Source organism: Rhea americana, unplaced genomic scaffold (assembly GCF_003343005.1).
Source record: "Rhea americana isolate MKP2758 unplaced genomic scaffold, rheAme1 scaffold_129, whole genome shotgun sequence".
NCBI lineage: Eukaryota > Metazoa > Chordata > Aves > Rheiformes > Rheidae > Rhea > Rhea americana.
This window is the reverse complement of record NW_028185361.1, coordinates 1,850,548-1,870,585: the sequence shown is the minus strand read 5'-3', so window position 1 is coordinate 1,870,585 and position 20,038 is coordinate 1,850,548. Positions and strand designations below refer to the sequence as shown.

The window sequence follows — 20,038 nt, the reverse complement described above, 5'->3', positions numbered from 1 at the left end:
GGTAGACTATATCTCCTATTGATAGCGCACTGGGTCTAGTGTATTGTGCATTTAAAAGTATTTCTGCTAACAGTACAGTAATCCTTATTATTGTATTAGTGACAAGTATACAAGGCAAAATGCAAAGTCAGTGAAATCAACATGGCTTTACTGCAGACTTGCTAATTTCTCATAGGTTAAGATACTTCTACTAGGGGAAGTGGCTGGCAATTTATTTTTCATTATTTCCCATAAGTTTTGAGTCAGTGAATTTCTGTGTCAAAGCTAGTAAAATGTCATGACTATCTCCTTAAAGTCTGTTATGTATAATATAACAAAAGTATCAGGTAAAGAAACCAAGAAAGTCTTGATATTTTTTTGCAGTCACCTTGCTCTTACATTCTTTAAGAAGCATAAAATAGTAATTGCCTGTATTAAAATCAGTTTTCCCACAGAATTCCACCATTAAAATTTGACTGAATTTCTTTTTCATCATATAGGCTATACAAAGTATCTTAACCACTTAAAAAAAGAAAAAGAAAAATGTGTAACTATTGTCTGTGTACCTACTTGAGGCCTAGGAAATGGCTTATCCGATTTAAACAATTTATCAATTGTTTTAGTAAATAAATCTCCATCTAAACTAAAAATATGAAAGTTAGATTTCAGCTGGGGAAAAAAAAATCCAGTTCTCCAAATCTCTTTAAAAACTCAGATATTTGCACTAGAAATACCCAATTCCTCTTTAAGCACAATAGTGCTAGAGAAAGCCACTACGTTCTGTGCAGCTTTTGGCTTCAGCCTTAAAAACCCTGACAGCAAGATTACCACTCTACCATAAGGGTACAGGGTCAAAAGTCGATAAACTGAACTTTCGCCAATAGAAACATTTGTTTTGCCACAAAAGAACTCCTTTCATGAATCTGTTCATATATTGACATCCTACTTTTGGCATCTCTAAATAGAAAAGAAATTAACTTGTAGGAAACTTTTCCTTTCAAGACACGTGCAGCTCATTTTAGGTGAAAGACAATAGAAACAGGAAAAAATAAAATAGGCCAGTAGTTGCTAAGTCTAATAATACCGTGGTGGCTGTATGCTCTTTCCTTCTCACTCAAGAATTCCAGTACTTTAAATGGGCAGTTATTAACATGTACTAACTCTGTACAGATCAATCAAGCAAAGCATAAGACTGCAATTCTAAGCTTTTTTTGAATTATTCAGTTAATTATAATTCCAGGTTATCAGAACTGAATAAGCATGGTACTTCCTGTTAGAAACACCTATTCTTTGATAATTACATTCAATAAAGCACTACATCATGTGTCAAGGATCAGAGCTGAAATTCATTAATAAAAATCAGAAGAAAAATCTTCAATTAAAGCAGCAGTAAATACTATTTGCATTCAAGGAACAACTTTTAGAAGTACAGTATTGACGGTTTAAAGGAAATCACCTCTGAATAGCAACTCAACCCTGTGATTTTAAAATCCAGGTGCTACAGCACAATAAATTAATCAGTCTCCTGAATGTTGCCCTCAAAATTCTTGAAAACAGTTAAGGGCAACAACTCAAGCAGATGCATCACAGTCTTTAGGAACTGATTTGTAAGCCTGTGCTGTGAGTGCGTATATGAAACATATACCTGACTAGTCTTGCTCTGCGAGAAAACATAAAGATTCTAGATGAATTATATGAAAGTATATCAAAAACTAAAAAGAAGAGCTAAAAAACTAAAGAACGAAAAGTAAGTGAAAGAAATAAAAAAAACCCCACAAACCTGAAAATAAACCCAGAGCACTCTTTTCTAGGTGCTGCAGTAAAACAAACACTTTGTACTAATACGTAGGTGCACGTGGTTTTTCTGTGGTGAATGTTAAGTGCTCAGGTGTGGGTGCAGATGGTGCATCACTGATTACCACATCCTCCTTCCAACTTTTTGAATTTGATGTAAGACAGGGCCATTTCTTTTAGGCACGCTGTGGTGATCTCGAATTACTTTCAGATATTCCGATTTTGAATCCAACCGCCTCGCAGAGAAAAATTTACCAGAAAAATCTGACCACACATTACTTCTAGGGAGTAACGGTTAAAAACAAAAAGCGGGATACTCATAGGCCAGAATCCAAACGTTAGACTGCTGGTTTCTGCTGCTCAGCAGGAGGAGTCGCCCTGGGGGGCAGCTAGACGAGCTCGCCCTACCCACGGATCCGCAAAGCCTCCGGTGCCGGTTGTACACACGCCTGCAGCACGCCCCAGCGCCAGGAACTCTGCGAGGCTCGGCGAACCCGCCTCGAAAAGCGCGCGTGGCCATTCTGTGTCTAAAGGTATCTTGCTGAGAATTAAGTGGAACCAAAGCAAGCCGCGTCCCTGGAGACTGTCGTGCGTAATGCAACCAGCTGCCAGGCTGCTGCTGCTGGGGTTTGCTAGGCAGGCTGTCCGCACTGCCATGAGGTGGCACAGGACTGCCTCGTACCTGCGGTACTGCCTTTGCTTCCAGGTCTGCGAGCGTTTTAAAAGCTCCTATGGCACTCCTTGCTGCTCAGTTTGGTTGGGCATTCACACGTGCCAGCATGCTCAGGCACAAATACACAGAGACGTGCACTAAGGAAACAGACATCACATGCCTGTTAGAAGGGGAGAATTGAACTTCCACCCCAGATCTCATCAAAGTAAAATAAAATTTATAAAATATAACCCACTGAATGTTTGGCAGAAGTGGGGAATGAAGAGTATGCTTGCTTAGGTGCCAATAGCCTAGACTGTGAGAAGAAACCTCAGACACTAATTTCTTCACCAAACACACGAACCTTTCTCTATTTTTCCTTTCTTTTTCATTAAATCGTTCCAGAACGTAGGTGTCCTTCTTATTTGTCTTCTAATTATGTCTACGGAGACTGTACTGAATATGATCTCTCTCTCAGAGCTTAGCGATTGTTTAGAAAAAAAGGAGCTAAGTACGCAAAATAGTAAAAGATAAATAAAAAGAGAGCTCTAAGCAATTAGTGTATATTTGTGTTTTTAGATAAGAGCTAGAGATTCTAATCCCTCCATCCTTTCTTCATCCTCACACATGGGGAAGGCTGTTTCACTTCACAAATCAAACATGCACACTTTGGTGAGCCAAATAAGACACACTGGCTTCATTCTGACATCCCGGCTCTGAAAGGYTGGCGTGGGGATGTTTGAATTTCCACTAGGCTCAGCGACTTACTTATTTGCAACATGAACTCCGCTGTGCAACCATACTATAAACTTTCTGCCCTTCTACTGAGACCTGTTAGCACAGTATTATTTCCTGGAGGGCAGAATATACTTTTTGAGCTGTGCACAAGCTGTTAAACTCCACTTCAAGTCATCGCTGGAGTAACAGACCTTTGCTTTTCCATCCTAGAAACTGCTGTAAAGAAAACATGCACATGCACGCACACACGCACCCACACGTGCAGACTGCACATGCATGCACATACAGGCATATGCCACTGCTGCCATTTCTCCAGCTCTTAGTAGCTTAAGATACAGAGAAAGATGGGCAGAATAACAAGAATAAGACCAGAAAAGACGTTTCTTACCATGTGCCACCCAGCCATGTTTACACTGATCACAGGTTCTCAGGTTAATCTTCCCAGGCTGAAAACATTCACACGTGCAATTTACCAGTGTACAGCGGATGGCCTAGAAAAAGAAACAGAAAACAAATATTAATATTTTTCTCCTTTCCTTCTAAAAATTYGTTTTAAGGGCTAGAAAGCAACTAACTGTACAGCAAAAAAGCCCCCTAATATTCACAGCCTTGTTCATTCTTTTAAGTGAAGATTCATTTTCTTTCAAAAACATACATCAGTATGCCTGGACAATGACAACAAAAGTGCTTATTCAATAATAACATATTCAGTTATTCCATAAAGATGAACACATTCCTAAATTCTTTGAAAGAATTGCTCTATTTCCTTTATGAGAAGAAAAGAGGTAGGATGAGGATTATGTAGGTGTTCTGCAAATTTCCTGGTTTAGAATCAAATGCCTSAAGGACAATGTTACTAGGGATGTCTTCCCACAGCAGCCTATCAGCTTGCTAAAAACAGGAGAGAAACAAGGAAGCAAAAATACACAAAAACRAAGGGTACAGGTCTCTCTTCCCTTCCCCTACAATAACAAGGGTTATTCTCAAGTTTACCTGTTGAGATTCACATGAGATGTAACTCAGTTGACCAGAAAGGAGTCATGGGTTTGACATGTTCCCAAAACAGGTTAAAATGACASGGCACAAGAATTAAGACTATCTCATGAAACATATTGTAACTTACTTTTGCATCTATCACTTCCCCAAATATCTATCCATAACYCTTCACCTTTTAGCACATTACATCTGTCAAATTCTTATACTTCCTTCTTTTACAAAACAAGAAAGAAATTATTTCAAAGCAGTGATGCTAAAACTACAGCYCCATACAGAGATTAAAAATCTGTCTCAGTAATAAATCTCATAAACACCTCACCTCTCTTTAAAATTACTTTGAAACTACACGTTTACTTAGAGAAGAGACATCCAGGCTCACAGACAAGTAAATGTAAATTGAATAAGACTTTTTTTTTTTCAAGTGCAACAGATGTATGTTTTTAAATAGTCTAGAAGATGACCTGTGCACTTCAAACTGCTACTTATAAATTTATGGCATGCATTTAGATGTAATTTGCATGGAAATTTCTGAGACAAGAGAGGCTTATTCTGATCATTCACAGATTAACAATCTACTGTAACTACCAGAGCTGCCAGGAAAAGATATCTCTATAGATTTAGATGCAATCAATGATTACTTGGGGGCGAAGGTGGGGGAAGGGTGCTTGGTACCTATAGCCACAGAAATACTGAAGCTTTATGAATGTTCCTGTGTCTTCCAAATGTTAATACCTGCCCCTCACCACTCCCATATTCTGTCTGTATGTGAAAGAAATTATCTTAACTATACTGACTTAAAGAAAATTACATTCAGCATTAGTTTGGCTAAGCTAAACTCTTTGTTTGCTGTCAATTAAAGGAGTTCAAAGTTACTTTAAATGTTTTATTTTCTCATTTATTTGCATTAGACAGCAATCTAAAGCCATTTGTACTTCACTTAGTCACTTAAAATCTGTACTTCTCTGATAAATTTCTGATACAAAGTCTTTTCGCCTTTCTATCCCATCTGCTTTTTTACTATTCTTACTTTGAAAAACCTTGTGGAGGAAAAAAATGGAGGAAGAAGAAAAAAAAAGCCTGTTCTATTATGCCTGACACTTCAGGGTCTCAGTCCCAATGTCACCTGTCCAATTACTCATTAGCTAGGTTATAAAACACTGCTGTATGTATGCGTGATTAAAAGAATTAGTAAGATGAAATATAAGGGCAGCAAAGAAGTGCTGACTGTGCAAGAATAATATATGTGTTTGTGGGTTATGAGGAAAAAATTCTCCTGAAAGGTCCTGTTTCATGTTCAATAGTTTATTGACTCAGTAATATATCAGGTCTCCACCGGTCAGTAATGGTGTCTTTCTCTAATATGTTCATTAATTAATGAACTCAGTAATTAATTGTACTGCAAAAAGAAAGAAGGGCTTACAAGATGGTATTCCCATTATACTGCAAAAGGTTTGCTCACTTTCACCACCTTGTTTCATTTTTTTCTAAATTTTTGCACCAGTGTTACATGTATTTGTTGCATTTGATGTTATATTGTCTTGTTCCTGTATCATTTACAGTAGATACTACAGGAGAAATACACTCATAATGCACGTACACATACTAGATGAAACTGAGTCATTTGGTAGAGTTGCTTTATTAAGGCTGATCAGCATTTCCATTATAAACCTACCTATTTTTTTTCTATGAGGTTAGCAGGTTGCCTGTAAAAATTGGATTCAGCGTGAACCTGAAATACAGTGTTTCAGCGTAAGAGTGAGTTTTATTACATACACTCAAAAATGATCCATTTAGCCATTTTAAATTATGAGCCAGGGAAAAAAAGTTTAGAGGTTTAATGTTTCTCTTCCTCTTCTATGAGTTAGAGAGTCGTGAAGGTATGAAGTGTTGAAGGGCATTAACTAATTAGCAAGTGTTCCATTTCTTATATATAGCCCCTCCAAAATTCACACAGTTTTCAGAAACATTGTGTTTTTGTTCCTCAAATAACTAAATATGAAAAATCTTAAAAAATGGTATTTTTATAAAATATCTATGGATTGCCATGAGAGGTTCTGAAGATAAGTAGTATGGCCCAAAGATTCAGCCTGGCCTTACCTCGGTCTCTCTTTTTTTTGGCAAAAAGAATGTTGATGCCAGGTTGTAATTTGGCTTCAGTAGTTTCACGCCCTTTTCTCTGAGCACCACATGTCTACACCTGAGAGATGAGGATAAGGGTTCAAGCTGAAAGATGCTCATTTGGGACTGGAGAAACCCATGTGCTTTTCCATGCTCCTGTGTGACCCGGGGTAAATCAGTTAGTTAGCTGGATACCTACACTCCCTAAATGAAAACCAGAGATGATGGTAATAAAGTAGTGCTCTCAGGGTAAATGCAACATAAATTCTGAGACACAATTTATTGGTGGGGGCTATGCAAAATCTCAGGACTAGAATATAGTCCTTATTTTAAAGATTAATTTTTCATTTTACTCAGTTAAACCAGAATCAATGTAGCTTGCATTGCCATTTACCTCTGATTACTACAGAATCCAACACGAAACCAGCATAACTCATCAGAGAGAAGCTTTAATAAACCAGGAATAGTGTGTATTCCTCCATTAACATGAAAGAATGTGTGGTCTTTAAAGACCTTCACAATGCAACCAACATACATATAACAGCAGGAATATGTATCTGAATTATTAGCAGTATCTGTCTACTGTTTTCCAATAGCATTTAATTTAAGTATATGAATCAGTGACAGWCAGGCTCAGGAATGACCCTGAACAGCAGCAGAAGATGAATCTGGCATAGACTCATCTATGCATGCAAACCTTTAACACCATCCCTTCATTCCCTGGTGGAGGGATTTTAAGGTAGGGGGAGGATAAGAGTGCAGTAGTTGGTGCACTTGTAGGTCGTAGAGTGGGCTGGCACAACTGCGGTTGGACATCTGTTACTCCTTAGTCTGCGAGAGAGGGGGGGGATGGATAATAAACAGATCCTGCAGTGATTTTGCAGCAGTTGAACATTGCAGCCATTGTTCAAGTCAGTTAAAAAGTAGGCATAAAAATGCAAGGGCAGAACAATGCTAAATGTTTGCTAGAAAATGCTTTTGAGAGAGTACTGCCAGGCATTCCAGCAACCATCCAATGTAATTCTACCTTTCCAATGTATTTTTAAAAAGTTTACAAAATCAGATACTTATGTATAACACGCTATTTCTTATGGAGAGTTTTCCTGATAAAGTTTTTCTTCAGAAATCTCTGCAAGAAAGACGGAAGATACAGAAGAAAAGAAACCAAGSACCTTACAGAGAGGAAGAATCACTAAAATGAAGATAGAGCATCCCATGTATGAGCTGATATGGAAGCACATACCCAGATGATAACTGCCAGGTTAAAGCTAAAGTGAAGTATATAAGCACTTAAACAGGGCTTTCTACAGCATGTACTGTACCTACCATGTTTGGCCAGGTCAATGAACTGCAGAAAATGGGAGCTCTCCAGCAGTTTTACTCATCTTTTCCACTGAGTTCCTAACATAAGGCTTCTTGCCTTTCTACCAAAAATACAGTGGCCCTTGAGGAACTGTTACGCAGGCAGAGGAGGAAATGAGCTAGATTTCAACAGAATCATTTTAAATTACTTACATGACTGATTCCTTAATCTTATGCCATGCATTAAGGTTTGAAAACAAAATCATGCATGCTAAAATGAATTAATGGTTTTATAATTGACATTCCAACACTCAAGATTATCTTGCTGCTCTTTGGACATTTTCTTCCTGTCTAATGCAGAAAGAAGGGAACTTTGCCTGGTATTAAACATGTGACATTAAACATGTGGTTTTAAACAAGTACACCTTGGCATAAGTTTGTATGGTTAACATTAAGAGATGTTAGGTCTGACTTTTGTGGGATTCACCCAAACCAAGGACATTCATTTAACATAGTTTGGGCCATTTAATTATATTTAACAAGTACATATTATTCACATATTAATAAGAACAGGCTATAATAGTAATGGAAAATCAATTTGTCTGGCTCTTTTGCAGAGCTTCCAAGAGATAGGAGGCCACAACCTGCAGTGAAGGGGAATGCAATAGGGGAGAAGGAGGACAACTGATGAAAAAGAGATCTGCTTCCTCTTTATCCTCTCTCTGGAGGCCCTACAACGACTACAAAAAAATTAAAGTGGCACAACTGGGGAGACAGGTAAGTTCTGCACCTTGCTTTATTGTGTTAATTTCAATGGTGGGACTGGCAAAAATTCTTACTTTAACTTGTGATGAGGTTCCTACAATCCTGTGAGGCTAAAAGGTAAATCTTACTAGCAGATTTACTAAAAGTCTCAAATTCTTATATACAGTGGACAGTGTGATAGAATATAATTTCTTATATGCTTTTTCACAGTATATATTATATGGCCTGTACATAGCCCTTCAAATGTCTGTCACTTACTTCCCCTTCTTTACTACTTCAGAGATCCCAATAGACTGTTCTCTCTTCTTTTGTCAATTAAGTATTTCTTTAAAAGACCACAACAAAAATTCTGCTGTAAATGACAAGAATCCCAACGAAATCATAGTATTCTTAACAGCTGGCAAATCAAGAATACAATAGAGTTTGTTTTAAATGAATAYAACAAGTAGTAACATGCGCATACTGTCATTTAGGAAGTGCACAAGCTGACTTGCATAAAGTAAGCTTGGAAATACAGGGATTCAGAGTTTCTTGTAATTAATAGCCAGCCACAGTACCTAAGTGAAAAGATCACACTGTGACTGGGATACTGGGCAATAAAAACATTCAGGGATTCCATTTTGAGACAGACCTTAGGACTGTCTTTTATGTTTCAGACCACAAACTTGTGTCCTACTTGAATTGCTGGCACATTTGACAACTTAGAAAAATAACTACAGATGTTGTAGGCCACCAAATATATTCATAATTCATTGTTGGTAGATAATTGTATCTAAAATGTTATGAAACAAACACTAAAAGCCAGGCACTGGCTAATCATTTAAGCTTGTGGACATAAAAAAGTGAAAAATACAGTTTTTTAAGAACAAGAAGGCTCCAGCTCCTTCCTTCCCCCATGCCTGGAAGAAATTTAGAACATCTAGTTTTTTAAACSTGTGCTGCTCTAGACTCCAGAAAGTCACAGCATATTGGATTATGAAGTTCATTTCAAGAGAAAATGTTCTTTCCCAAGGACACCCACAAAAAAAGTTCCTCTAACATTAAAAGACAAGATAGCTAGAAATCACTACACCTTTCCTAAGTTAATCTTCAAGCTATAATTTCACTTCTGTTTGAAGGTAAAAAAGAAGGAAAATTGGGTGGAAAGGCTTGCCATGAATTCCACAGAATGAAGYGTATATATGCAGAGGTGTATCTGTCTTTGCAGAGAGATGTAATGTCTCCACTATGTAATTCTGGTGCAAAACAACAGCTTTTCAAGTCAATTACAATTTTTATATGGATAAATCTGTGTCACAAACACTGGACAGAGAGAGGTAGAACACCAGATTTCTGCCACTGCCACAGATTCACTGTCTGGCCTTGAACAACTTAACTACTCATTTCTAACTCGTCAGGTTTGTAAAAACAGGGTAATGATCTTATGTACCACTTTCAGAGGCAAGATTCATCAGCTGCTCGTACAACACAGTGAAGTATAATGATAACAGGTAAGGCAGAAGCACAAAGCTATTGAAATAGAATCTTTYCAAATTATACAGCTTAAGGAAGTTTTGCTCTTGACAGTCCTTACTAAAAATTAGTCMTTACTAATTTTAAACAACGGGATCACCTTATAGGCCCTGGATAAAATAGTTGTAATTCATAGATGAGTATTTTTAACATGAAGAACTATAATCCCAAGAATGCACTGCTCAAAATTAATTAAAAAAAAATGTAAATGAGAATATACTTTGCATTTCAATGGTCTTAAACATTCATGCAGTACAAGGAGGTTTCTCATCTTCCTTACATTCAGCTACCCAAATGTCTTCAGAGTTGTTTCACTACAGTGTTGTGTTTTATTAGCAATTTTACATCATGCTGTATTAGCAATAGCATCCTTACTTGTATTTATTTTCACTAACACAATTTGAAAGGTGCTAATATTGTTATATTTCTCTGTGGCATTCATGAAAACAGTTACTAATACAATATGAAGTGAAGGATGCTAATAAGATAGAAAGCTGTTAATAGCATAAAACAGCTTTTCTTTCCTGGAATAAGGACAATGTAGCCTTTAAGCATTTTAGAAAACCTTTTTCAGCTGCTCTTGAGAGACAGCTGGTGAATGAATGGGGAATGAGAAAGAAAAGAAGAATAACATGGCTTTTGGAATCTAAGTTGCATCTAAGTTAGAAATCGCTCTTCAGTTCTAGTCYAGATATTTCCAAAAGTGGAAACCTATATGAAGGAATGTCGCACAGACTTTTCTAGAGAAAACAAACATAACAGAATAGCTCAGTTATTTTCCAGGAACTTTCTGTAAGTCATGTTCTACCTCAACTCTATACACTCACCTCTCAGTACCGCCCRCGGGATAGTCTACAAAGACTGCAGGTACAAGTATCACCCTGTTTTTCTATAGTACGTAAAATTAGYCTAAGGTTGCTAGGCATCAAAGACAACCTTGCTGTGAAAAAATTAAGACAGACAAGTGCTTATGTCCTTAAAATCTGAAGAAAAACAAAAGGCTGATTTTAGGATGAGACTCACTGTGCCTGAGAGAATATTATCAAATGTAGTTATTTGTTCTTAAAGATGAAAAGCAGACTCATCTCATGAACCGACACGGTCAAGGCCATGGCCAGTACGACRGACCGGGCACCACCTAGCAGTGAGGGTGGGCTCACCCACAAGAAGCCCCACGCACCCTCCTCATCCGCTGCTCCTCTAGAGAGACCAACGCTCTACACTTAAAGCGAGAGTCCTCACCTTAAGGAAACACAGGGACCATTATCTCCTCTACAAGGGCTCACGGAAAAACCTCCTTGCAYTTGCTCTCGCCCACCTCAGAGTAATTGTTACCTGTTACACTCTCTGAACTGAGTAACTAAATGGTTTACTACTTCTAGACTATCCATGCATGCAAAATTTTTGTTTTTATAAGAAAAAAAAATATGATCCCCAAACTGAAAAACTTTATTTAGCCACTGCTAACAAAAGTATGATTCTTTTTCTATATGCCTTACTGACACCTCTGCAGGAAAAAAAAAAATGCTAGCAATTATATGCAGTAAGTGTAGTGAGATCAYAAACTATGGTACAGCCTTGCTGTACATCCCGAACTTCCATTTCCTCACAGTTGCTTTCAGAAGAAGATATGTGAACTAGTAAGCTGCTGATATAAAATCTGAAACTAAGTCAAGTACCCCCCAATTTTTTTTTCCTGCAATATCTTTAAAAAGACACTGCGCTGATGGACGCAGAAGGAATGGATCAAAAGATTTTCATCGCATCATATGGACTACCAGGTCAATGATCCATGAAAAAAGATTTTACTCAGTAGTCTATAAATGGTTCATAAGAGTTGAAAGTTATTTAAACCTATTAAGTATCTATTCTTCAAATAGTCTTTTTACATAAATAACAAGAAGATGATGAGAACTTTAGAAGTCTTAAAGGTCACAATGTAAATAATTCATGTTCTCAAGGTTAGTTTCAATTTGGTCTCAAACAGTCTGTCCAGTAAAAAATACAATTGAAAACATGTAAATATGCAAAAATAACACATTAAACAAATAAATAAGAAAACTTAAAAAAAACTCTCACATAAATGTCAACACAAAATGATGCTGGCAAAATCAGTAGTTAGATTTTTCTATTTTCCACCTTTTATTCCTGTAAGTTCTAAAAGAACAAGCAAAATTTTATTTCAACAATGTAAAATGCATCCTGATTCTGGCCTTTAGTCGTGTAGATATTCYCTGTAAGAAATACCACAACCATGTTAGTTATTGCCTGTTCTCCTCTTTCAGGCAGACTTTGCTTTTCAAGCTTTTTTTAATATCTCAGATGTTTCTGCTTTCTGGATTCTAAATGATGGGCTTTCGATTTGGACAGAAAAAGACATGGATTTAGACTGCACTGTACTACATTCCAACCCAGGAAGATAAATAACAGGTTTTCAGATGTTACATGAAAAAGTTGTTATGAAAAGTTCTATTGTTTTGAAAATAAGTGCAATGAATTAAATAAAACTCACTACAAAAGTTTGAATATTTCCTAAAAATATATGTCTTTTCTATCTCCAAATCAACACGGTGTCATATACTGTATTTTTGAATTATAATGTAAAGCCAGTAACTTACCACTTAAGTTAACCAGAGACTCAATCCTCAGTGTTCCTACAGGCCAATTCTCTGTTGACCACAAAACTTATATCGCAAGCAAACACAAACAAGGGACCAAGTGGTTTTTTTTATTCCCCCCAAATGCTAGATTAACAGGTGAATATTTTTCTCTTTATTAGATAACATCGTTCACCACAGATCCTCAGAACTGTATTTTCACTTTTACGTATCTTTTAAAAAATTGCTTCTTCAACATTTTAAGGAAAAAAAAATGAGATTTTTGTGAAATGTTCTGCTAACATAAATACCATCCTTTCAATTTATGTACTAGACAAAGAAGAATTACGGTAGGTGTGAAATAGATAAAGCTTTTCTTCTATGGCCAGAATGGAGTATGATTATATATAACTGCTTATTAAAAAAGAGAAACAGAGAGAGAGAGAGAGAGAGAGAAGGAAAAAAAAAAGAAAAAAATGTTATTGGTTTTCTCAGAAGGATTTTCTTTTATACATAGCTTTATCCTATAATTTTGTCCCTGTTGGGCACACTGCCTAAATTTAAACACAAACAGTCAAGCAATGAAGAAACATTAACACATTTACTGTGAACAAAAACTCCCAGTTGTACAGTGAAATTTTAATACATTTCAACTTATCTCTTTTACTAATGGGGAGAGTACAAACCCTGCAGGAATTCGCTCTGCAAACTGGTAATTACAGTAGACTCACTTTTTTATAATGCATATGTATAGTCAGACACAAGAACCATAGCTGCCCTTTTGATGTAGGTTACAATAGAAATGGTTAAAAAAAATTATAAAGATCTACAGCAATTCTAAAGGAATGCCTTATTTCATGGGAAGTTGAAAATTATACTCAAGAACATCTATACTCAAGAACACARATATACATAATACAATATAATATACATATATTTATTTGCTTTTATAAACCAAAGCACAAGCTTTATCAGTCTTTTCTTTTTTTCTTTCTTTTCCTTTTTTTTTCCCAATGTACAGAATAAATTTGCCCCTACTGGTACATAACTGGAGTTTCCATCCCACAATATCATGTATGAGCTCAGAAAAATATTTTTCTTTTCCCAGGCCTCTTCCTCTGCACAACCTTCAAATTTAAATAGTTTTGATCTTCAAATTTATGTCTCATTAAATCATTATAACACATATTTAAAAGCAGCACTATTTCAATTGCATAGATTTATAACATRCAATGTCCAACTCAGCTCAGATAGGACATGCAGTGTCTAGCAGAGCACGTTTGAAGTGTACACAAAGACATAYTTAATTTAATCTCAGAGGGAGTAAAATCAAAGTGTTATCTACTGTCACTGTCACATGTAGGGACAATATTTGCCTTTAATATAATAATGACAAGGCAGAGGTATATGTTAACTAAAAGAATGAACAAAGTACAAGACAAGTGAGGGCCTGCAAAAAATATTTTCAAGWCTTTTATGCTTTTTAAGAATGTTTATCACCATACCACTTAATTTTGCAAATACTTCTTAACCTCATTGTTTACATAAACTCACATATATGCTGTTCTTTATAAAGATAGAAAAAATTCTTCTCACACAATTCAGTATRTACTTAAATCATGTTCCCTAAGTACATCACAGAAAAATAATACTAGAGCTCTAGTTTCTTTAAAGTTTTTGTATTCTAACAGGTTTGCTAAAATGCACATCATCAAAATTGCCAGAAGAGCTAGTTACATATTTAGYAATTAATTTTAAAACTGATTTGCCATTACAGTTTATCTTGTATACCCATGAGCCAAATTCTGCATATTCACCAGTTTGCAATGCCTAGCTTCACAGAAATCAAAATTGTCCACCTCTGGCAAGCTGCTCTCCTGCATCATGTTGACTAGACAGTAATACAAAAGATTTGCCTGTTTGTTTCACTACAGAATTACATGTTCACAGTTCAAAGGAGTCACAACCAAAATCACTAGATTCACATGCTTCTTTCCCAAACAGAAGTAGTTGGTACTAGGAAGAAACAGTACAAATCAGTGTCAGTGATTCCTACCAGACAATCACCACTGGGGAATCAATGGCATAATGAAAATTGTGTAAAAGCAGTGATGGCAAGGCCTTTCTTAAGAGACCTTGAAACATGCTCTCCATGGGGACATTATTAGAACCCTCGAAATTTTACGTGAGTTTAAGATTTTCATTTCCCTCATTGCTGGGCACTAGCTCTCTCACAGATGTCATCATCTTCTCTAGAAATGGTTGTCTTTTAGCAATGAAATTATCCTTTTATATGAGAGTTGTTAATGACTAGAATAATTTCTTCCCCATTTTTTAACTAAAATAATAATAATAATAAAATCTGGACTTGAYTAAACTTGAAGGCTGCTTCACATTCAAAATCAGGGATTTTGGTAAAAGGTGAGCATGAGACTGAGGAAGGGTGCTACATCAGTGTCACTAACAAAGGACACTGCACTTAATGCGTATGTGCTTTTTAAGTATTTTACTCATTCCTATAAGCAAATGAATTTCACAAAAGGYTAGAAAGGAAGAGAGTGAGAAATATGTGTGCCAGCAGCTCTAAAAGCGTAAACATTTCTCACTGTAACAAAATTCACTTCCACGGAATAGAAGATAAATGCTGTATCACTTATGGCTCTGGCTGATGCAATAAGTATGTGCTTAGTCAGCAAGTCTCTACTGAAAGCATATGGGAGGTAACACAAGCTCATCCTCTGAAATTACATTCATTACTCTGCATCCTAATTAAGGCAACAACCTTGTCACAGTGGTTTCTGTCTGTCTTGGAGCGGGCAAAGAAGATATGGAGAAGTTGGGTCTGAATTTCCCAATATGCTTCCTGTAACTTCACTGAATTTCCAATATGCTTCCTGTAACTTCACTGAATTTCTACACTTCAGAAACAGTGTGGCGACAAACATATCCCAGACTAAGATTCTTCCTGAGTACAAGGCATCAGATCTAGACACATTTCTGAATGACAGAAACAACATCTTTGTAATGAATATACTGCTCTCCTGCTCTGCAGTTACCACTTTCCTTTAATTCCCAAGGATTCATAGCTCTACCTGGCCTGGAAAAGCTACTGCTCCAGTTTATATATTGGCACATAAAAAAAAAATAATGCTTATTTTTAACGAATTTTAACAAAAAATTAAGATACTACAATCAGGTATACTAAATGGGTGTAAAATGAATGCATGTAAGGCAACTGGGTTTAAAGATTTTAAGTAGCAAAAACATTCCAGAGCATTCATGATAGTCCTCATTTTTTGTTTATTCCAAGTTTTTAGTGCTCATTTTAAGTTGGGACCCGATTTCARAAAGATTCTTTTTAATGACTGCTAACAGCACTCTGCATATGTGACTCTGATACATGCATATGTTGCTTTGGATCCTGGTGTTCAGTAACCTTTTTTTTCTTTGCTACTTATGTTTACAACGTTATGTGCAATATTTGGTCATGCACAGACAGCAAACAACAAAAGCAAACCAGGCCCCAGACACCTGGAGGTTAAGGACATGTTCTTCAGGATGTCAGGAGTTCTTCACAACTGTGACAGTGTAATGCAAAGGGTTGACAGTGACGCTACAGTAGATTTTGTTGGCTTTACGTCTCCTTGCAGAATGTATGTGTTACTCTTAAAAAGAAACAACTAATACAAAAAACTAACAGCTAATACAAAACCCAAAACTAAAGGAATGCAGTGGCTCGAATTGTGTACGGCAAACCTTGTTTGAGAGGCTGACTTTTAAAGCAGTATTTGCTTCAAGGGAGATTAGATATCCCCAAGCTGAGGGACCAAGGAGTACCACGGCACTCATGGTGTCCAGGAAAGCCTGTGGGGTGAGACCTGAGTCCTCCCTGTCACTCCCTCGTGATCGTGCCCATCACTGACCTGCACCTGATGAACTCCAAAACACCTACTCCTTCGCGAACTGCACAGGCAAGGGAGGGAGGCACTATCAGAGGGAAAATGCAAAACAATTCTTTGGAGATAGTTTCTCTYCTTGCTGTTTATTTGCTAACTGGCGGCTGTCTGAACACTCTTYATCTATTTAGAATATAAGACGCAGTCCCCGTGGAGCAAGGCATTTGAAGCACTGCACCGGAGAGAAGACCAACAAAACATGTGAAGCTTACTGCACGGTAGCACTGATTTTTACATGTGTCACAGTTCTATAAATATCATTGCCTCTTGTGTTATACCTGCATATTTACTGCTATGCTAGGAGAGAACGCTTCAGYGTAGCAATCACTTCTATAGCTGAATACAGCATGCATTTGTTTGTGCAAGAACCTGCGATTAAAACTTCCATGTAATCAGACTGTTAGTTGTTTAGACATTTGCAGCCAGTCAGTTAACACAGCTTTTGTCACAGTAATTTCTCTCTAAGCAGCATCTTTAGCTGGGGAATGAAGAGCCCTTACATCCCTTGGTCCTGACCCTGTGAATTTAAAAGTGGTCTTTTGCATAGTTCACAGTAATTGTAGCTGAATTAGGCCAAATGACTGCCAAATTGTTTTTGAAAGACCAATATRCCCTCTATGCCCTCTTCTGGTTTGGCATTTGGGGGTGGGGGAAGGAGAGACAACAGGTGACTTACTGGGAAAGCATTTTTATATAGACAAACAGAAACATTTGTGTTTAAATACAGAGATATTTTGTCCCTAATCTTTTAATAGCTTACTTTCACAAACATTTATTTAAAATCAGTCAAGGAGAATTCAGATGCCAGACTATGCCTGAGAGAAAACCAGAGGTCTACTAACACAGTTTAGTTTTGTTCGTATTTTTTATTGCTTTTGGTTTTATTTAGCGATGAGCTGTCACACGTCTGACTTTGATACTATCATCTCCTTTGCTTATGCTACTATGTGAATTTATACCTTGAAATCCATGCTAAAATATTAGCTCTGGACCCCAAAATCTTATTTATCCACAAATCAAAGATAGATAAGGCAATTATGGCTTCCCTGCGACAACCTGTCTTTGTATTTCAGGGCTCTAATAAGGGAAGTCGTACTTCGAGGCCATTCGAACTTCGAGGGTTCTTCAGAAACTGCAAGCAAAGCCTGCCGACTAAAGCGGAATGACTTCTAACACCGATTTTTAAGAAAACAAGCCACGCTACTACATAAAACTCATCCATTTAGACACATACATACTAGCAGAGGATGACAACAGCTAAAGCAGCTGTCCCAGTAACAATTAGGATGCCCCAGTCAGAAGAATGTATACTGCTTTTAAGTAACAGTGACTTTTATCACTTGCTAACGTTTACTGCATTTGTACCCTTTTTCTTCTAACTTACCTTAATAAAATAGGAAAAAACACACTGCCTATTTGTACCTTTGATTTATCTAATCCTGACTGTCCACGTTGAGCTGCCAGTGTTCGGCGCTTCTAAAAACGAAGTGGTACACATTTTCAGAGAGAAAGAAGGCAAATAAATGCATTTAGTACATTCCAAGCTTCTTTTACAAGGTCTCTCCCAACTTTATCTTGAAGAATACAATATTCAGTGCATGTTTGAAATTTCTTGCATTTTGCCTTTTGCCAAACTGGTGTTAGATCGCACTAAGTCTAGCATCAGCTGCAGTAATCCTACTGCTGCTCAGTACATAAAGTGCTAAGCACAGGCTCTGCAAACAGGAATGCGCTCACTCTCTATGCAAAGACCAGTCTGCAGGCTCTAATCCAGCATGTGTACTTATGTCCACACGCTGTGCTAGTGCTAAGCCCTATATTTATTCCTGCCATAGCACCCAGCAGTTTAGTTAAAGGACAGAACTTGCTTTGGACACAGTTTAATATGTAAATGCTTTACAGCATTAAAAAAAAATACATATAATGTGCACATTTGTGGAAAAGCTGACCGGACTGATAGAAAGTAAAATGGCTCAATATGTGCAAAACGTAACACTGGCCAGGAGCCTCTTGCCGTTGCAATCAATGGCAGTGTTGTCCAATTTTGCTGACGGAGGAACGAGCCTGTCATGGAACAGCTTTATGAAAAAGGACATAACGCAGCAACCTGCAAGTCTGTCGGTAACAATCTCCCTCCCTCTACATTATAAACTTGAGAGGATTATTATATTGGGATGCAATTTGTAAATTGTACCTGCTTTCTAGTGCACTTCAAACGTATCAGCCAAAGAGAGTACGTGAAAGCTATCTGCTCGGCTGTCTAATGAGGGGGATCAAGCTCTGCTGTCAGCTGATATTTCAGCGTTAGCATGGCAGCTAGAAGGGCTGCATGGGATGCTTGACCCCGTGTTAACCAGACCAGGCACTGATAGCACTCTTTGTTCATGTGCACTGCTGCTAMTGCATGCCCAGATCTAGTCTCTCCTCCCAGGACACAGTCAGCAGCAGCTCTGAGCTGCGCTGCTACCACCATGGTCCCAACTCTCTGGAGCCTCCGCTTTCACCCTTCCCCACACACGCACACGTCATCAGCTGCTCAACAGAAAATGCCTGTCTGGGCACAGGAAGAGTTAAATCAGCACACTCAGCCCTCACTGCAGCTTTTTTTTCCTGTGGGACAAAGGCACAGGCCAGATGGAGTGGGTTCCTCAGACCAGACCTTGGGGTCTACGTGATGGACGACACAAGCGTAAAACAAGCGTGCACACACAGACAGGGCAAGAATCAGCTCCAAGAAACTTGTGTGTCACCTCATTACAGCCAGTAGATTTCCACGATGAAAAGTTCAAGGCACAATGAGACAAATGGGAGCCTTTTCTCTGGTTTTTGTGCGAGTTCCATCAGGTCATAATTRAAAGCAACATTTAGCCTAGCACAAATTAGTGATTGGTAAAACCAAAATGCAACCACAAGCGCAGATCCTTTCTCCGCTCTGCTTACCACCTAATCCTCTTTGGTGTGAAAACTGGTCTGGAAACTGCATAAAAACAGCCTTTCTGGTGAGATTTCCAGAATTTTCTGGTAACAACTATGCCAGACACACCGCAAAAAGAGACTCTGTTACAGTATGTTGATAAGTCTGTTTCCACTCCTAGGAAAAGCCAGATGGTGCAGAGGTGTGCGATAATAATTTCTAAAACCAAAAAAATGTAAAGCCCCAGAATACTTGTGGTTGGTTTGAGTTTGAGGATCAAATTCAGGTCAGTTCCACTTTATCCAGACTGATTCACTTCTCCTATTATTATCTGATTGCCGACAATATACTTGCTGCTATAAAATCCCCAAAACTTGAGTTTAAAAAAATCTTTCACTTGAGGAGTTTAAATGCAGGCAGAGAGGAACAAGACATACCATGCAGCTGAGAAGAGCATTAAATTCATATAATTACTTTTTCTTACTTTTCTAAAAGATAGCAACAGTTCATATCAGGAAAAAAACACATTCAAGCTCTTACAAAACAGAAAAGGGAGATTCTTTACCAACTCATCTAAATTTAATTGAAGACTTTGAACTGCATGTTGGCTTTTGGTATTTTGAAAAGCAGTATTTACATGAAGAAAGTATCATGCCAAAAACCAGGAAGTGATGCTCCATTAATATTCATTACATGCCAACGCTAAAAAAAAAAA

The 20,038-nt window shown here is 37.5% G+C and overlaps 1 protein-coding gene across 1 annotated transcript in view; it reads right to left on the bottom strand.

Moving 5' to 3' along the window:
* BNC2 (basonuclin zinc finger protein 2) overlaps positions 1-20,038 on the bottom strand; it is a 328,595-nt gene that overhangs the window by 114,591 nt on the left and 193,966 nt on the right. Inside the window, exon 3 of the mRNA XM_085326232.1 lies at positions 3,552-3,654. Within this exon, the coding sequence (XP_085182358.1) occupies positions 3,552-3,654 (103 nt within the window). The remainder of the gene's footprint in view (positions 1-3,551; positions 3,655-20,038) is intronic.